The following is a 14225-nucleotide window of genomic DNA, read 5'->3' as shown; positions in this document are numbered from 1 at the left end:
AGAAGCTGGGATTACAGGCACATGCTGGGCCTGTAATCCCATGCTGGGCTAATTTTTGTGTTTTTAGTAGAGACAGGGTTTCACCATGTTGGCCAGGCTGGTCTCGAACTCCTGACCTCGTGATCTGCCTGCCTCGGCCTCCCAAAGTGTTGGGATTACAGGCGTGAGCCACAGCACCTAGCCTCCAGCTAATTTTTTAATTTTTATTTTTGTGAAGATGAGATCTTGTTGTGTTGCCCAGGCTGATCTCGAACCCCTGGGCTCATATGATCCTCCTGCCTTAGCCTCCCAAAGTAGCTGGGATGACAGGCATGAGCAAACAGTGGTATTACATTATACTTGCTGCAGCTCCTGCACTCTCTTTGTTTTTTGTTTGTTTATTTGTTTTGTTTTGAGATGTAGTCTCCCTCTGTCGCCCAGGCTGGAGTGCAGTGGTGCGATCTCCGCTCACTGCAACCTCAACCTCCCGGGTTCAAGCAATTCTCCTTCCTCAGCCTCCGAAATAGCTGGGATTGCAGGTGCACACCACCATGCCCAGTTAATTTTTGTATTTTTAGTAGAGATGGGTTTTGACGATGTTGGACAGGCTGGTCTCGAACTCCTGACCTCAAGTGATCTGCCCACATCGGCCTCCCAAAGTGCTGGGATTACAGGCATGAGCCACCGCACCCAGCCATGTGCCCTTTTTGTTAAGAAAGAAGATTAGCAAGTATGAAAGAGGTGTTCTGGCTCACCAGCACAGGCGGACATGGGGTCTTTCTCAAAGGTAGGTCCAGGCCTCAAGAAAATACCACTAATAATAAATTTTTTCAAAAACTAAAATGAAGTCTTTCTCTTTAACATAGTCAGACAGCTTAAAAGAAAATTGAGAAGAAGGTAAGTTTCTCCCTGTGTGATTCAGTTATTCAAAGCCGTGTCCATGGATCACCTCAATTCTCCCATGCCACCAACAGGCCTTTGTTCTACCTGCTAGGAAAAAATTGCCCCTCAGACATCGCTGGGCCTGAGCAGCCACCTCAGATCAGCCCTAGGGCATCCTTATTAAATACCTAGTGTGAACCAAATAAAATATTAGCTGCTTTCACATACATGATCTCATTGAATCCTCAATATGACCACAAGAGGTTAATATTATTCCCATTATACAGATGAGGTAACTGAGGCCCAAGTGGCTCAGCATCACACACAAAATCATACGTGAAAAGACTGTGGTAAAATAGGGTCGTCAAAACTTGAGCCAGGCACTTTGGGAGGCTAAGGCAGGTGGATCATCTGAGGTCAGGAGTTCAAGACCAGCCTGGCCAACATGGTGAAAACCCCGTCTCTACTAAAAATACAAAAATTAGCTGAGTGTGGTGACAGGCACCTATAATCCCAGCTACTCAGGAGGCTGAAGCAAGAAAATTGCTTGAACCTGGGAAGTGGAGGTTGCAGTGAACCGAGATTGCACCATTGCACTCCAGCCTGGACAACAGAGCAAAACTCCGTCTCAAAACAACAACAACAACAAAAAACTTGAGCCAGGTCAGTCTGACTCCAAACAGCTTTCTCTCCTCCATCACTGTGCCACCCATGTTCTTATGCATGATGGCACCCACAAATCTGACATGCCTATGTCATGTCTAAGGCCCTCTGGTCTCAGCTCTTCTCTCTAATTCACCACATCATTCATTCAGCAAATATTTATGACTACCTGCTCTGTGACACGCCTATTCCAGACACTGGGGATACAGCCTAGAAATCATTCTCCAGCTGAGTGACACCTCATAATCCCAACTTATGCCTGCAAGCCCAGCACTTTGAGAGGCTGAGGCAAGTAGATCACTTGAGGTCAAAAGTTCGAGACCAGCCTGGGCAACACAGAGAGACCCCATCTCTAAAAAATGTTTTTGAAAAAGTAGTCGGGTGTGGTGGTGCACACCTGTAGTTCTAGCTACTCCAGAGGCTGAGGTGAGAGGATCACTTGAGCTCTGGAGGTTGAGGCTGCTATGATCACACCACTGCACTCCAGCCTGGGTGACAGAGTGAGACCTTGTCTCGAAAAAAGCATTCTCCTTGCAGAACTTACATTCATGGTGGGGGAAGTTGGGCAATAGGTGACAGAGACGTGTTTTAAATAGGGTACTCGGGAAAGGCTCTTTGAGATGTGGCCTGTGAGCTGACCCCTGCAGGGAGTGGAAGAGTGAACCATGGGGATTAGCTGGGGCTAGTGGGTTCCAAGCAGCGGGAACAGCCATGCAAAGGCCTGGAGGCAGGAGCCTGCCTACTATATTTGAGGACCATTGTGGCTGGAGCAGTGTTGGGATGGGAGAAGCTAAAGTCAAAGAGGGAAAGATCCTGGGGTCTTGGGGACTATTATGAAGACTGGCTTTTTTTTTTTTTTTTTTTTTTTTTTTTGAGACTGGGTCTCACTCTGTCGCTCAGGCTGAAGGTCAATGGCGCAATCTCGGCTCACCACAACCTCCGCCTCCAGGGTACAAGTGATTCTCCTGCCTTAGCCTCCCGAGTAGCTGGGATTATAGGCGCCTGCCACCATTGCCTGGCTAATTTTTGTATTTTTAGTAGAGACAGAGTTTCGCCATGTTGTCTAGGCTGGTCTCGAACTCCTGACCTCAAGTGATCCACCTGCCTAGGCCTCCCAAAGTGCTGGGATTACAGGCATGAGCCACCACACTTGGCCAACTTTGACTTTAATTTTTACTCTGAATGAGGTGGAACCAGCCGAGGGTTCTGGGCTGCCACGGGTGCTAACAGGGTTCCCCTGGGGAACTGATTGTTGGGGGTTGTGGAGTACAGAGACCAGGGAGGAGGGAGATTGGAGGCTGGACTCAGTCTAGTGGGAAGATGAGGCTTTGGGAGTGGGTGATATCTCTGCTCCCTTCTGTGGGGTCCCAGATCTCAAACTGGCACCTACAGTCTTACCTCTTCCACGGTGCCTATCCCAGAGCTTACATTCAAACCCTAGCTCCACCGCTTATTAACCATGATCTTAACCCATCTGTGCAACAGTTTCCTCATCTGTAAAGAGGGGTGAATGTGAGGATTAAGTGAAGTAATACATGTAAATTGCTTAGAGAAGTGTCTGCCACTCAGAAGCACTCAATATATGTTCTCGGCAGTGCTGGTCACATTGCTGTGGCTGGAATGCTTTCTTGGCAGTTGTTTAATCTTGTGACACACACATGCACACATCCTGAAAATGCCAGATGCATGGCTCACGCCTATAATCCCAAAACCTTGGGAGGCCAAGGAGGGAAGATTGCTTGAGCCCAAGAGTTCCCAACCAAGCTGGGCAACATGGTGAGACCCTGTCTCTACAAAAAATACAAAAATTGCCAGGGTGTAGTGACGTGTGCCCATAGTCCCAGCCACTTGGGAAGCTGAGGCACATGGATTGCTTGAATCCGGGAGGCTGAGGTTGCAGTGAGCCATGATTACGCCACTGCACTCCAGCCTGGACAACAGGGCGAGACCCTGCCTCAATTAAAAAAAAAAAATGCCAGATGTGGAAACTTACTTTTAAAGAACACTCATTTGGAGCCAGGAGAGGGTGGCTCTCACCTGTAATCCCAGCACTTTGGGAGGCCAAGGCGGGCAGATCACCTAAGGTCAGGAGTTTGAGACCAGACTGGCCAACATGGTGAAACCCCATGGCTACTAAAAATACAAAAATTAGCCAGGCGTGGTGTGTACCTGTAATCCCAGCTACTTGGGAGGCTGAGGCAGGAGAATCTCCTGAACCCGGGATTCGGAGATTGCAGTGAGCCAAGATCGCACCACTGCACTCCAGCCTGGGCAACAGAACAAGACTCTGTCAAAAAAAAAAAAAAAAAAAAACCACTCATTTGGATGTAGCCCCCTCCCCCTTCCTGGGGGTCGCAAGGGCAGCATGCCACCTCACTGCTAGAGATGTTCAGCAGGGAAGTGCCCTTGAACTGGAGCCACGCCATCACCACTTACTAGCAGGGTGGCCTCAGGCAACACGCTCCCTTCCGTGCACCTCTTCTTCAACATCTGTGAGGGCGATGATCATGGTACTTGCCTCCTGGGTGGTTGGGGGGATGAAATGAATCATGCCTGTAAGTGCGTAGCACAGACCCTGTAAAAGATGCCCGGTGAGAGCCACACCCAAACTCCTCTCCCTGTTCTTCAACATCCTCAGAAACTGGCCCTTCCTCTCCGTGTTTCTCCCTAGCCTGGCTCCACCCATCTCAGGCAAAGCAGCCTGTGTCTTGCTCACACTCGTTCCATGGCCCTTCCCAACCTGCTCAAGCCAGTGGCTTCCCTTCTGCTCCTTGCCAGACATTCATGCCTGGCCTTGACATCACTGCTTGAACCTCTTTGTCTGGGGGGAGATGGATACGATATTTGTAATATGATTACAGATTGTCATAACCAACAGGAAAAACAAGATCAGGGCTATGAGAGAGAGTGGCAGGGTGGCCGTAGCTCAGGTTGAGCAGTCAAGGTAGCTGAGATGCAAAAGGGTAGGGAAGAGCCAGTATGAGGGGCCAAGGGACATGGAGATTGTCCCTAGTAGAGGGAACAGCACACAAGACCTCCAGGCAGGAGAGAGCCAGGCCTCTTTTACCCTCAAAACCGACTCAAAGATCTCCTTTTTATTCAGAAGCCTCCCAGGACTGACTCAGTGCCTATCAATTATCTTGTAACTCTTTGGTATTTTCAGGACCCCCCTCCAAGCAAATCCAGCAAGAAAATATGCCTAAAAAATAGTCAATCAGCCGGGTGATGGCCAGGCGCAGTGGTTCACGCCTGTAATCCCAATACTTTGGGAGGCCAAGGCGGGCGAATCAACTGAAGTCAGGAGTTCGAGACCAGCCTGGCCAACATGGTGAAACCCCGTCTCTACTGAAAATTCAAAAATTAGCTGGGTGTGGTGACACGCACCTGTAAGGGAGGCTGAGGCAGGAGAATTGCTTGAGCCCGGGAGGCAGAGGTTGCAGTGAGCCGATATTACCCCACTGCAATCCAGCCTGGATGACACAGCAAGACTGTCTCAAAAAATATATATATATATATTTTTTTTAATAAAAATAAAGTCAATGAAAGCTTTTACTTCACAAAAGAAAGAGTCCCTTGAATGTTGCCTTTTCAAAAGCCGCCACTATAGTATTCTTTTAAGTAGGGCCTCCCGCAATACCTGTGAAATGATGTCCAGCACAGAGCAGACCCTCAATCAGTATCTGACATGAATGGAAGGTTCTATTTATATCAGTGCAGCAAGCAGCTGGGTGCTGTGGCTCACACCTGTATTCCCAGCACTTTGGGAGGCTGAGGCAGGAGGATTGCTTGAGCTCAGGAGTTCAAGACCAGCCTGGGCAACATAATGAGACCCCCATCTCTACAAAAAAAAAAAAATTACAAAATTAGCCAGGCATGGTGGTGTGTGCTTGTAGTCCCAGCTACTTGGGAGGCTGAGGTGGGAGGATTGCTTGAGCCCAGGAGACTGAGGCTGCAGTTAGCAATGACCCTGCCGCTGCACTCCAGCTTGAACGATAGACCAAGACTCTGTCTCAAAAAATAAATAAGACAAAATGCAGCAAATATAATGTTTACAGTTTACTTTGAAATGCATCAAAAATGTTTGATATGGGGCTAAACGGACAGATGTGTGATCAAGCAAGTATGGTAAAATCTAAGTGGTGAGAATGCTGGTGTTCACTATAAAATTCTTTCATCTTTTCATGATGTTTGAAATGTTTTCAAAATAAAATATCGCAGGGGGAGGAAAGGAGCATACGTAATGAAATGATGGTTCCACAAAATAAGGGAAAACGCAGTGACTATAAAGTGAGGAACGTCACGTTTTTTGCACAAACGCAGGCCCCTCCCCTTGCCAGCCATTGAGCTCTTATTGATGCGTGGCTTTGTGTGTTTGCATTCACATTCTGTTTATAGGCCTTGCCTCCCAGGAAGGCTGTGAATTCCCCAAGGGCAAGAACACTGTCTATTATTTTCAGTCCCCCATTGATGGAATTTTGTAGCTGGAAGCAATAGTTGTCGAATCCCTGCCTCCCTTTATACAGGAGGAAATCGTGGCCCCAAGAGGGGAAGCAGGCGGCCTTCAGGCATTTTGCTCCTGATTGGAACGCAAGTCTCCCAGCACCCAAGCTAGTGCCTGGGAGTGTTACGGAGACTTCACCGGGAACCATGAGAAGTCAGGTGCTGGCGATAGACGGAGCCAGACCCAGGCCTGCTGCTTTCTCTGTGGGCGCCCTTGTCCCACTGAGCCACGGCATCCTCATCAATACAACGGTGACAATAAGAGGGCCTCTGCCTTTGGGTTGTGGGAGACTTAAAGAACATGAACAGGCCAGATGAAGTGGCTCATGCCTGTAATCCCACCACTTTGGGAGGCCAAGGCGGGAGAATCCCTTGAGCCCAGGAGTTTGAGAACAGCATGGGCAATATAGTGAGGCCCTGTCTCTACCAAAAAAAGAAAAAAAACTTTTTTTTTTTTTTTGAGACGGAGTCTCGCCTTGTCGCCCAGGCTGGAGTGCAGAGGTGCAATCTCGGCTCACTGCAACCTCCACTTCCCAGGTTCAAGTTATTCTCCTGCCTCAACCTCCTGAGTAGCTAGGATTACAGGCACGTGCCACCATGCCCGGCTAATTTTTTTTTGTATTTTTAGTAGAGACAGGGTTTCCCCATGTTGGTCAGGCTAGTCTTGAACTCTTGACCTCATGATCTGCCAGCCTCGGCCTCCCAAAGTACTAGGATTACAGGCGTGAACCACTGTGCCCGGCCAAAAAAATAATTTTTAATTAGCCAAGTGTGGTGGTGCGTGCCTGTAGTTCCAGCTACTCAAGAGGCTGAGGTGGGAGAATCCCTTGAGCCCAGGAGTTTGAGAACAGCCTGGGCAATATTGTGAGACCCCATCTCTAAAAAAAAAAAAAAAAAAAGAAAGAAAAAAAAAGAAAAAGAAAATTTGATTAGCCAAGTGTGGTGGCACGTGCCTGTAGTAATTCCAGCTACTCAAGAGGCTGAGGTGGGAGGATTGCTTGAACCCAGGAGGTCGAGGCAGCAGTGAGCCATGATCGCATCTCTGCACTCCGGCCTGGGCGAAAGAGCAAGATTCAGTCTCAAAAAAAAGAATATGAACAACTCTGTACACGGTACCTTGAGTCTAGCAAGTGCTCTGTACTCAGTAATTGTAATCATTGTTCCTCTGGGCTTTGAATGGTCCACAGATCTGAAAATGGGGCCTTCTGTGCCCCTACTTAGGTGGCTCCTGTCACCAGCATGTCTTCCACCTGAGCCTTCCATCCTTCCCCCTCCTTCCCCTGAGAGGATCCCCAGCCCCATCCCGTGTCTCACTTTTCTTATTCACCAGTTCCCCTTCTCTGCTGACGCCAAAGGGCAAAGACCTCTGTTTTTCCAGAATATCCTTTGTATCTCTTCACTGTTTCTCTCCTTCCACTTACTGACTGTGTAAACTTGGTCATGTTTCTTAATGTGTGCAAGCCCCCACGTGCTTCTCTATAAAATGGGGCAATAACAGTCCCTTTCACCTAACTGGGTGGTTGGGAGGAGTCAATGATGTCATGCAGGTAATGCGCCTGGCAGGCAGCCTGGCATGTCTCAACTACACAATAAATACAAGTTATTGTTATTCTTTTGGCGCCCCACCCCCTTGACTGAGGATGCTACCTCCTGGGCCCAGACCATTCTCTCCCAGTGTGTCTGTCCCCACCAGTGGCCTGCAGTGGTTTTCCCTGCACGAGTCCTCCTGCCAGTAGCCAGCACGAACTTTGCACCCCAGCAAAGCGTAGTTTGTCCCCATTACCTGCCCTCTTACGGCTGATCAGCCTGAAATCTCCAGCTCAACCCACCCTGTGCATCAGACACTCCGACTTCTTCAGCAAAGTAACAAGAAAAGACAAGCCCCTCCCGCCTCCCTGTCCATCCCTCCTTAGGGAGCCCAGGGGACCACAATGAGACAGCGTAGTGTATCGAGTTTATTCACAAATCCCAGTACAACCCCCTTCAGGGACTCCAGAAACCTGTCCCCCACCCCCAACCCCTCTACGTCATGTCAGCTGATGTGACAATGGCGACATTAGTCTCCCAGCAAGGCCGGGTGCCAGTTTAGGGCATGATGTTGGCGACACTCTGGAAGAGAGAAGGAGAGCAGGGGTGAATGCAGGGTCCACAGTCATGACAGGACCCAAGACCTCAGCCCCGCCCCTCGGGAGAAGCACAAGGGGCACTGGCGGCTCTGGCCCCAGAGTTATGTTCTGGGGAAGTTTCAGGAAGGTAGCATCTAAACTTAAGAATACCAGGAAGCCAGTCCCCGCAGGCAGAGGGACTGGGGCCTCTGCAGGAACCAACAAGCCTCGTGTGCTTAGCCTCAGAGGATGCTCTGCGGCCCCCATAGCCCGGGATACACAAGGGTGGGCCTTCCTCCTCCGTGACACACCCTCACCCTGGCCTGCACCAGGTCTCAGGCAGCAGATATAACAAGTGCAAAAAGAGGCTGGGTGCAGTGGCTTACACCTGTAATCCCAGCACTTTGGGAGGCCAAGGAAGGGGGATCACTTGAGATCAGGAGTTCGAGACCAGCCTGGCCAATATGGTGAAACCCCTGTCTCTACTAAAAATACAAAAATTAGCTGGGCATGTTGGCGCACACCTGTAATCCCAGCTACTCAGGAGGCTGAGATAGGAGAATCACTTGAACCCAGGAGACGGAGGTTGCAGCAAGCTGAGATCGCCACTGCACTCCAGCCTGGGGGATACAGTGAGACTCCGTCTCAATAAATTAAAATAAAGAGTCAGAAGGTTACTTTGAGTCCCAACTGGGAACCAGGATTCCACAGGAGCCTCTGCACTGGGGTGACCTTGCACCAGGGAGAAGACAAAGACACAGGCTCCCCCTCCCAGCATGAAGCAAAGGCATTTGCAGCAGGGTGGGGACAGGAGGGAAGCCAGTCAGCAAATGGGAATCGAGGAATGAGGACAAGGAGAGAGAGGGAATGAAAACAGTCAGCAGCCCCTCCTCCCTCCCTGGCTCCCAGGGGCACCAGGGCCCGGGAGGTCTTTTCTGCCAGCTTGTGTTTGCCTTGGTGGAAATGAAAGGCACCCAAAAGATGAGGGCAGGGTGCAAAGGGGAGGGAGCGGGTGGAGAGAGGGAAGCCCAGGACTGGATATCAGGTTGGAGGGTCTCTGCAGAGGCTGCAGGTCTGCCCGCCTGGGGAGCTGTCCAAACAGACACCGGGAAGGGGTCGGGGTGAGCGTATCTATCGGGACGCAGAGCAGAAAAGAGACGCCTGTGGGGCACTCACCCTGCACAGGGCGGGAAGGTTGATGAAAGGCGTGTTGACCGAGGCCTGCAATTCAAGGACAAGAAGGTCAGTCTCCAGCGTCCGACCCACAGCCATGCTAGGGAACTCCCAGGGGCCTCCTCTCCCCTACCCCGGAGTCCGCACGTACCCCAGAGGCTAACGGCGTGGTTGTGGCCCCTCCTTGATGGCCGGAAGATCCGCCTTGATGGTTGCCCTGTGGACAAAGCCCAGACTCTTGTTACAACCCCTCACCGCGGGGGGTCTCCCAGTTCCTTTTCCCCAGGGACCTGGTCCCCTCCAGGGTGACTGGGGCTGGGGTGGGAGGCACAGCTTAACCCACTGCCTCCTCACTGTCCAGAAGAAAACCCAAAGCCTGTGCTCCCGTGGGCATTCTGCCTCCTGCTGCCTTTTCCTCCCCAAAGCCCCTTTTAATTTCCTTAATGAAGTGCCCTCAGTCACGGAGGAGGGGCTGGTGGAAAGGGAAGGTAGAGGATCCATGACGATATCAGGACCTAGTTTAACCTCAGCCCTGACCTCAAATCTACCCTTCTATGCCCTGTCTAGCCGCATCCCTAACTCCGCTGATCCTTGTCCTTAACCCAGCCCCAGACACTCAGCCATGCACCCTAGCAGTGCCCCCAACCCCGGAAGCTGTTGCCAGCCCCAAATCCCACAGTGCACCATCCTCTGCTTACGGCACCCTGCAGCCTGCCACGCCCACTCCTCTGCTGAACCATTCCTCCCCACCCACCCATCCCTGGCTTTGTCTGGCGGCAGATGTGGCTCTGGGCTTTGACGTCTGAGCCAGTCACGTCTTGCAGATCCCAGGACCCCTCACGGGGCCTGGAGAGTGAGGGCGCACAGGAGTCCACCCTCTCCTGCTCCCCACACTCCCTCCTTGGTGCCTGTTCTGTTGTGAGTGGTGCTATTTGCCTGCCTCCAGTCTCTGTTTCCTCTACATATTTTATTTTATTTTATTTTTTGGAGACAGTCTCACTCTGTTGCCCAGGCTGGAGTGCAATGGTGCAATCTCGGCTCACTGCAACCTCCGCTTCCCGGGTTCAAGGGATTCTCCTGCCTCAGGCTTCTGAGTAGCTGGGATTAGAAGTGCCCGCCACCACACCCGGCTAATTTTTGTATTTTTAGTAGACATGGGGTTTCACCATGTTGGTCAGGTGACCAACAAACCAAAGAACTGGCCAACTGACCAAAGAACTCTTGAGCTCAAGTGATCCGCCTGCCTCGGCCTCCCAAAGTGCTGGGGTTAATAGGCATGAGCCACTGAACCTGGCCTCTGTTCCCTCTACATAAATGGGTGAGAGAAACCTACCAGAAAACCTCTCCTTGCTGGGCAGCGTAGGGGAAGAGAACCCTGGCCTGCCCTCCGCCAAAGCTGGGCACTAGCCACAGGACCTTGGCATGTCCCCTAACCTCTCTGAGCCTTTGTTTCCTTATCTGAGAATCAGGGCGTCAGCAGCCTCATCTTGACCACATCAGAGAGCAGTTACAAAGATTACACAGGCTAAGGCTCATCTCCAAAAGCTATTTCTCATGCTCACTCTCCTAACCAGGTTTTCTCAACACTCAATCCCTTTGCACTATACTAGATCTTGATCTCAGGAACTGTTTCCTGTTCCCCAGGAGGGGCTTCATGGTCCCCACTCGCCCCCTTAACCAGGAGGGCAGCTCCCTGAAGGTGGGACAGGGTGCCCGCCACCCTGTCTGATACGTGCTTTGCAGACAAGGTGGCTCACCCCATCTGACCAGCTGCCACCGGCTCCTTTGTAAGGGAGATGGGGAAGGGGGAGGAGCACAGTGATATAGCTGCCCAAGCTTCTTTCACCATACGAAGGCTACATGGACCTCCCCAAATGTTCCAGGGGTTTAACCTTTCCCTCCCCCAACCCCCCATCCCCCATTTCCCCATCCCTGTTCACCTACATTCAGCAGCTGGTTGGCCTCCTTGCTGGCTTGGTTGACCCCATTATGAGCATTCTGTGGCTCCTTCCCGGCCTGGCCAGCAGCATGGTGGGCACCTTGGCCAAGCTTCTCCACTTCCTTTCCAGCCTGGTCAGCAGCATGGTTGACCCCTTGGCCAAGTTTCTCTGCTTCCTTCCCAGCCTGGTGGACCCCAGTGTGGAACCCTTGGACCGCTTTGTCTGCTTCCTTTCCGGCCTGTTCAAGGGTATGGTGAACTCCCTGGCCAAACTGCCCTGCCTCCTTCCCGGCCTCGTGGACCCCAGGTTGGACACCATGAACTGCCATGTCTCTCTCTTTCCCAGCCTGCCCTGCTGTGTAGTGAATGTCGTGGCCAAACTGCCCCGCCTCCCTTTCAGCCTGACTAACGCCATGATGGAGGCCTTGGACCACTCTGTCTCCCTCCTTCCCCACCTGCGAGGCAGCATGGTGGACTCCCTGGCCAAATTTCTCTGCTTCCTTCCAGGCCTCATTAACCCCATGGTGGACCCCATGGCCGAGCTTCTCTGCCTCCTTCCCAGCCTGCCCGGCAGCATGGTGGACCCCCTGGCCAAACTTCTCTGTCTCCTTCCCAGCCTGACCGGCAGCATGGTGGACCCCCTGGCCAAACTTCTCTGCCTCCTTCCCAGCCTGACCGGCAGCATGGTGGACCCCCTGGCCAAACTTCTCTGCCTCCTCCCCAGCCTGACCGGCAGCATGGTGGACCCCCTGGCCAAACTTCTCTGCCTCCTTCCCAGCCTGACCGGCAGCATGGTGGACCCCTTGGCCAAACTTCTCTGCCTCCTTCCCAGCCTGATCGGCAGCATGGTGGATGCCCTGGCCAAATCTCCCTGCCTCATTTCCGGCCTGCCCCGCAGCATGGTGGATGCCCTGGCCAAATCTCCCTGCCTCATTTCCGGCCTGCCCCGCAGCATGGTGGATGCCCTGGCCAAATCTCCCTGCCTCATTTCCGGCCTGCCCCGCAGCATGGTGGACCCCCTGGCCAAACTTCTCTGCCTCCTTCCCAGCCTGACCGGCAGCATGGTGGATCCCCTGGCCAAACTTCTCTGTCTCCTTCCAGCCCTCACTGAGACCATGGTGGGCCCCCTGGCCAAACCTCCCAGCCTCATTTCCGGCCTGCCCTGCAGCATGGTGGACTCCCTGGCCAAACCTCCCTGCCTCACTTCCCGCCTGGTTGGCCCCGTGATGGATCAGTTTGTCTGCCTCCTTCCCAACCTGTCCAGCAGCATTGTTGACCCCATGGCCAAACTTCTCTGCTTCCTTTCCTGCTTGTCCAATACCATGGTTGATCTCATGGGCTACCTTGTCCATGCCGTGGTTGAGCCCCTGGGCGCCTTTGTCCAACTCCTTGCCGGTGTGGCTCCCCATATTGCTAAGTCCGTTGAAAACCTTCTCCACTTCCCTTCCGGCATGCGTGATTCCACTGTTGATGCCATCCAGGGCCTTGCCCACCTCTCTCTCTGCATTGCTCAGCCCTCTGTTGATCCCTTCAATGACCTTCTCAATGGGGTCATCGTTGGCTGTCCATCCAGGCAGGGCCCCCAATAGCAGAAGGAGGGAGCAGGAGCTGACCAGACGTGCAAGATGCATATTGCTGGGAAGGTTGGGGAGGATGCAGAAAGGAGCCAGGGAAGCCACGCTGCTATTTATCCTCTCTCCCTCTCACCCTCTTCTCCACCCCTCATGACTCAATTACCCCTGTGAGGCACTGACTTGGTCCTCAGTCAAGGAGGTGTTTCCCAGGGAGATTTGGAGTTGAGCAATGGAGAGGAGGAGGAAGAGAGGGTGAGTCATGGATGGAGAAGAACTCTGGCATCTTTGCTCCTTGCCCTCCACCCCAGAGATGGGTGTCTGCCCTTCCAACCACCTCCTCTTTTCATTCCTCACCCACTGTCCAGGCCCCCTCTCTCTCAAACCCACCTTCCACCACTCTCCATCCCTGGGATGCAGGCAATTCTTCAACACCTCACTCCTCTCAGGCATCTAAGCCTCCAGCTCCCCAGGCAGTGAGGGGCTAGAATGATCGGAGGCACCGTCTGGAGAGGGGAGAACACTAGGCGGGTTGAAGGAGTCATCAGACCTCGTTCTTGTGGGCCGGCCCCTGCCCTCACTCATTCCATTCCAGCCACACAGGCCTTCTCCCTGTTCCACAAACACACCAAGCTCATTCCTGCTGCAGGGCCTTTGCACATGCTCCTCTCTCTGCCTGGAATGCAGAACCCAGATCTTCACATGGCTGGCTCCTTCTCATCCGTACTTGACTTAAATGCCAACTTCGCAAGATAACCTCTCCTGACCATAACATGGCATTAATTATACTCTGTAGTATCACCCTTTTGTTTTCACAGAAAAAAAAAATCTGAAATTACCTTTATTTTTTATTGCCTGTCTCACCTACTAGGAATGTAAATTGGTCGTGCTGGTCACTGCTGTATTCCTAGCTTCTTGAACACTGCCTGAGGTTCAGTAAATATTTATTGACTGGACAAACGGATGGATTCGAAGAGGCCGAGGGAAGAGACTCCGAGCCCGAGTCTGGGTCTCACAGGGTGCTGGAGGGAAGGGCACCTGGGTCGCCCGGGCAGCATAGGGTCCATTGGGGAGTGTCGCAGATTTTGGAGGCAGGATCCCATTCCTGTCGCAGAACCCAGACCTCCTGCCTCCCAGCCCTTGGGCAAGGGCAGGGGGCTGATTGCCATGAGCTGGAACAGGACGCAGTGTCTCCTGAAAAGCCGGTTGAGGCAGCCACGGGGAGGAGCCGAAGACCCAGGGCAGCAGGAGCCTGTGAGCCAGAACCTGGGCTGGGGCCAGGCACTCATCCTTCCTGCCCTCCCCACATGGGGCCTCGTAAGCCCCAACCTGAAGCCCCAAGTGTTGACATATTGGCTCGGGTTGGAGGGGAAACAGCTGAGAGTCTGGCCTCAGGCATGAAAAGGGCATCAG

At 52.5% G+C, this 14225-nt stretch overlaps 1 protein-coding gene across 3 annotated transcripts; it reads right to left on the bottom strand.

Moving 5' to 3' along the window:
• Positions 1 to 7966: 7966 nt before the first annotated feature.
• On the bottom strand, positions 7967 to 12936 carry SBSN (suprabasin). 3 transcript variants are annotated; one of them, XM_003280037.2, is made up of 5 exons: positions 12498 to 12936; positions 11247 to 11480; positions 9454 to 9519; positions 9306 to 9350; positions 7967 to 8133 (listed from the first exon to the last, which is right to left on the bottom strand). In XM_003280037.2, the coding sequence occupies exons 1-5, from the start codon at positions 12870 to 12872 to the stop codon at positions 8110 to 8112; spliced, it is 744 nt and encodes a 247-aa protein (XP_003280085.1). In that variant the 5' UTR covers positions 12873 to 12936; the 3' UTR covers positions 7967 to 8109. The 3 variants fall into 3 exon arrangements, with proteins under 3 accessions (XP_003280085.1, XP_030675997.1, XP_003280086.1); XM_030820137.1 differs by having other exon boundaries at positions 11247 to 12895; XM_003280038.2 differs by lacking the exon at positions 11247 to 11480 and having other exon boundaries at positions 12498 to 12895.
• Positions 12937 to 14225: the final 1289 nt, after the last annotated feature.

This window comes from Nomascus leucogenys, chromosome 10 (genome assembly GCF_006542625.1).
Source record: "Nomascus leucogenys isolate Asia chromosome 10, Asia_NLE_v1, whole genome shotgun sequence".
NCBI lineage: Eukaryota > Metazoa > Chordata > Mammalia > Primates > Hylobatidae > Nomascus > Nomascus leucogenys.
This window is presented reverse-complemented; position numbering and strand designations above follow the sequence as displayed.

Excerpts from the sequence above, each read along its gene's own strand:
- SBSN (XM_030820137.1), bottom strand. The coding sequence starts at position 12,872 with ATGCATCTTGCACGTCTGGTCAGCTCCTGCTCCCTCCTTCTGCTATTG. Across the intron at positions 9,351-9,453 it reads CCACGCCGTTAGCCTCTGGG|GCCTCGGTCAACACGCCTTT; the intron begins GTACGTGCGGAC and ends CTTGAATTGCAG. Across the intron at positions 8,134-9,305 it reads ACCTTCCCGCCCTGTGCAGG|AGTGTCGCCAACATCATGCC; the intron begins GTGAGTGCCCCA and ends TCTCTCTTCCAG.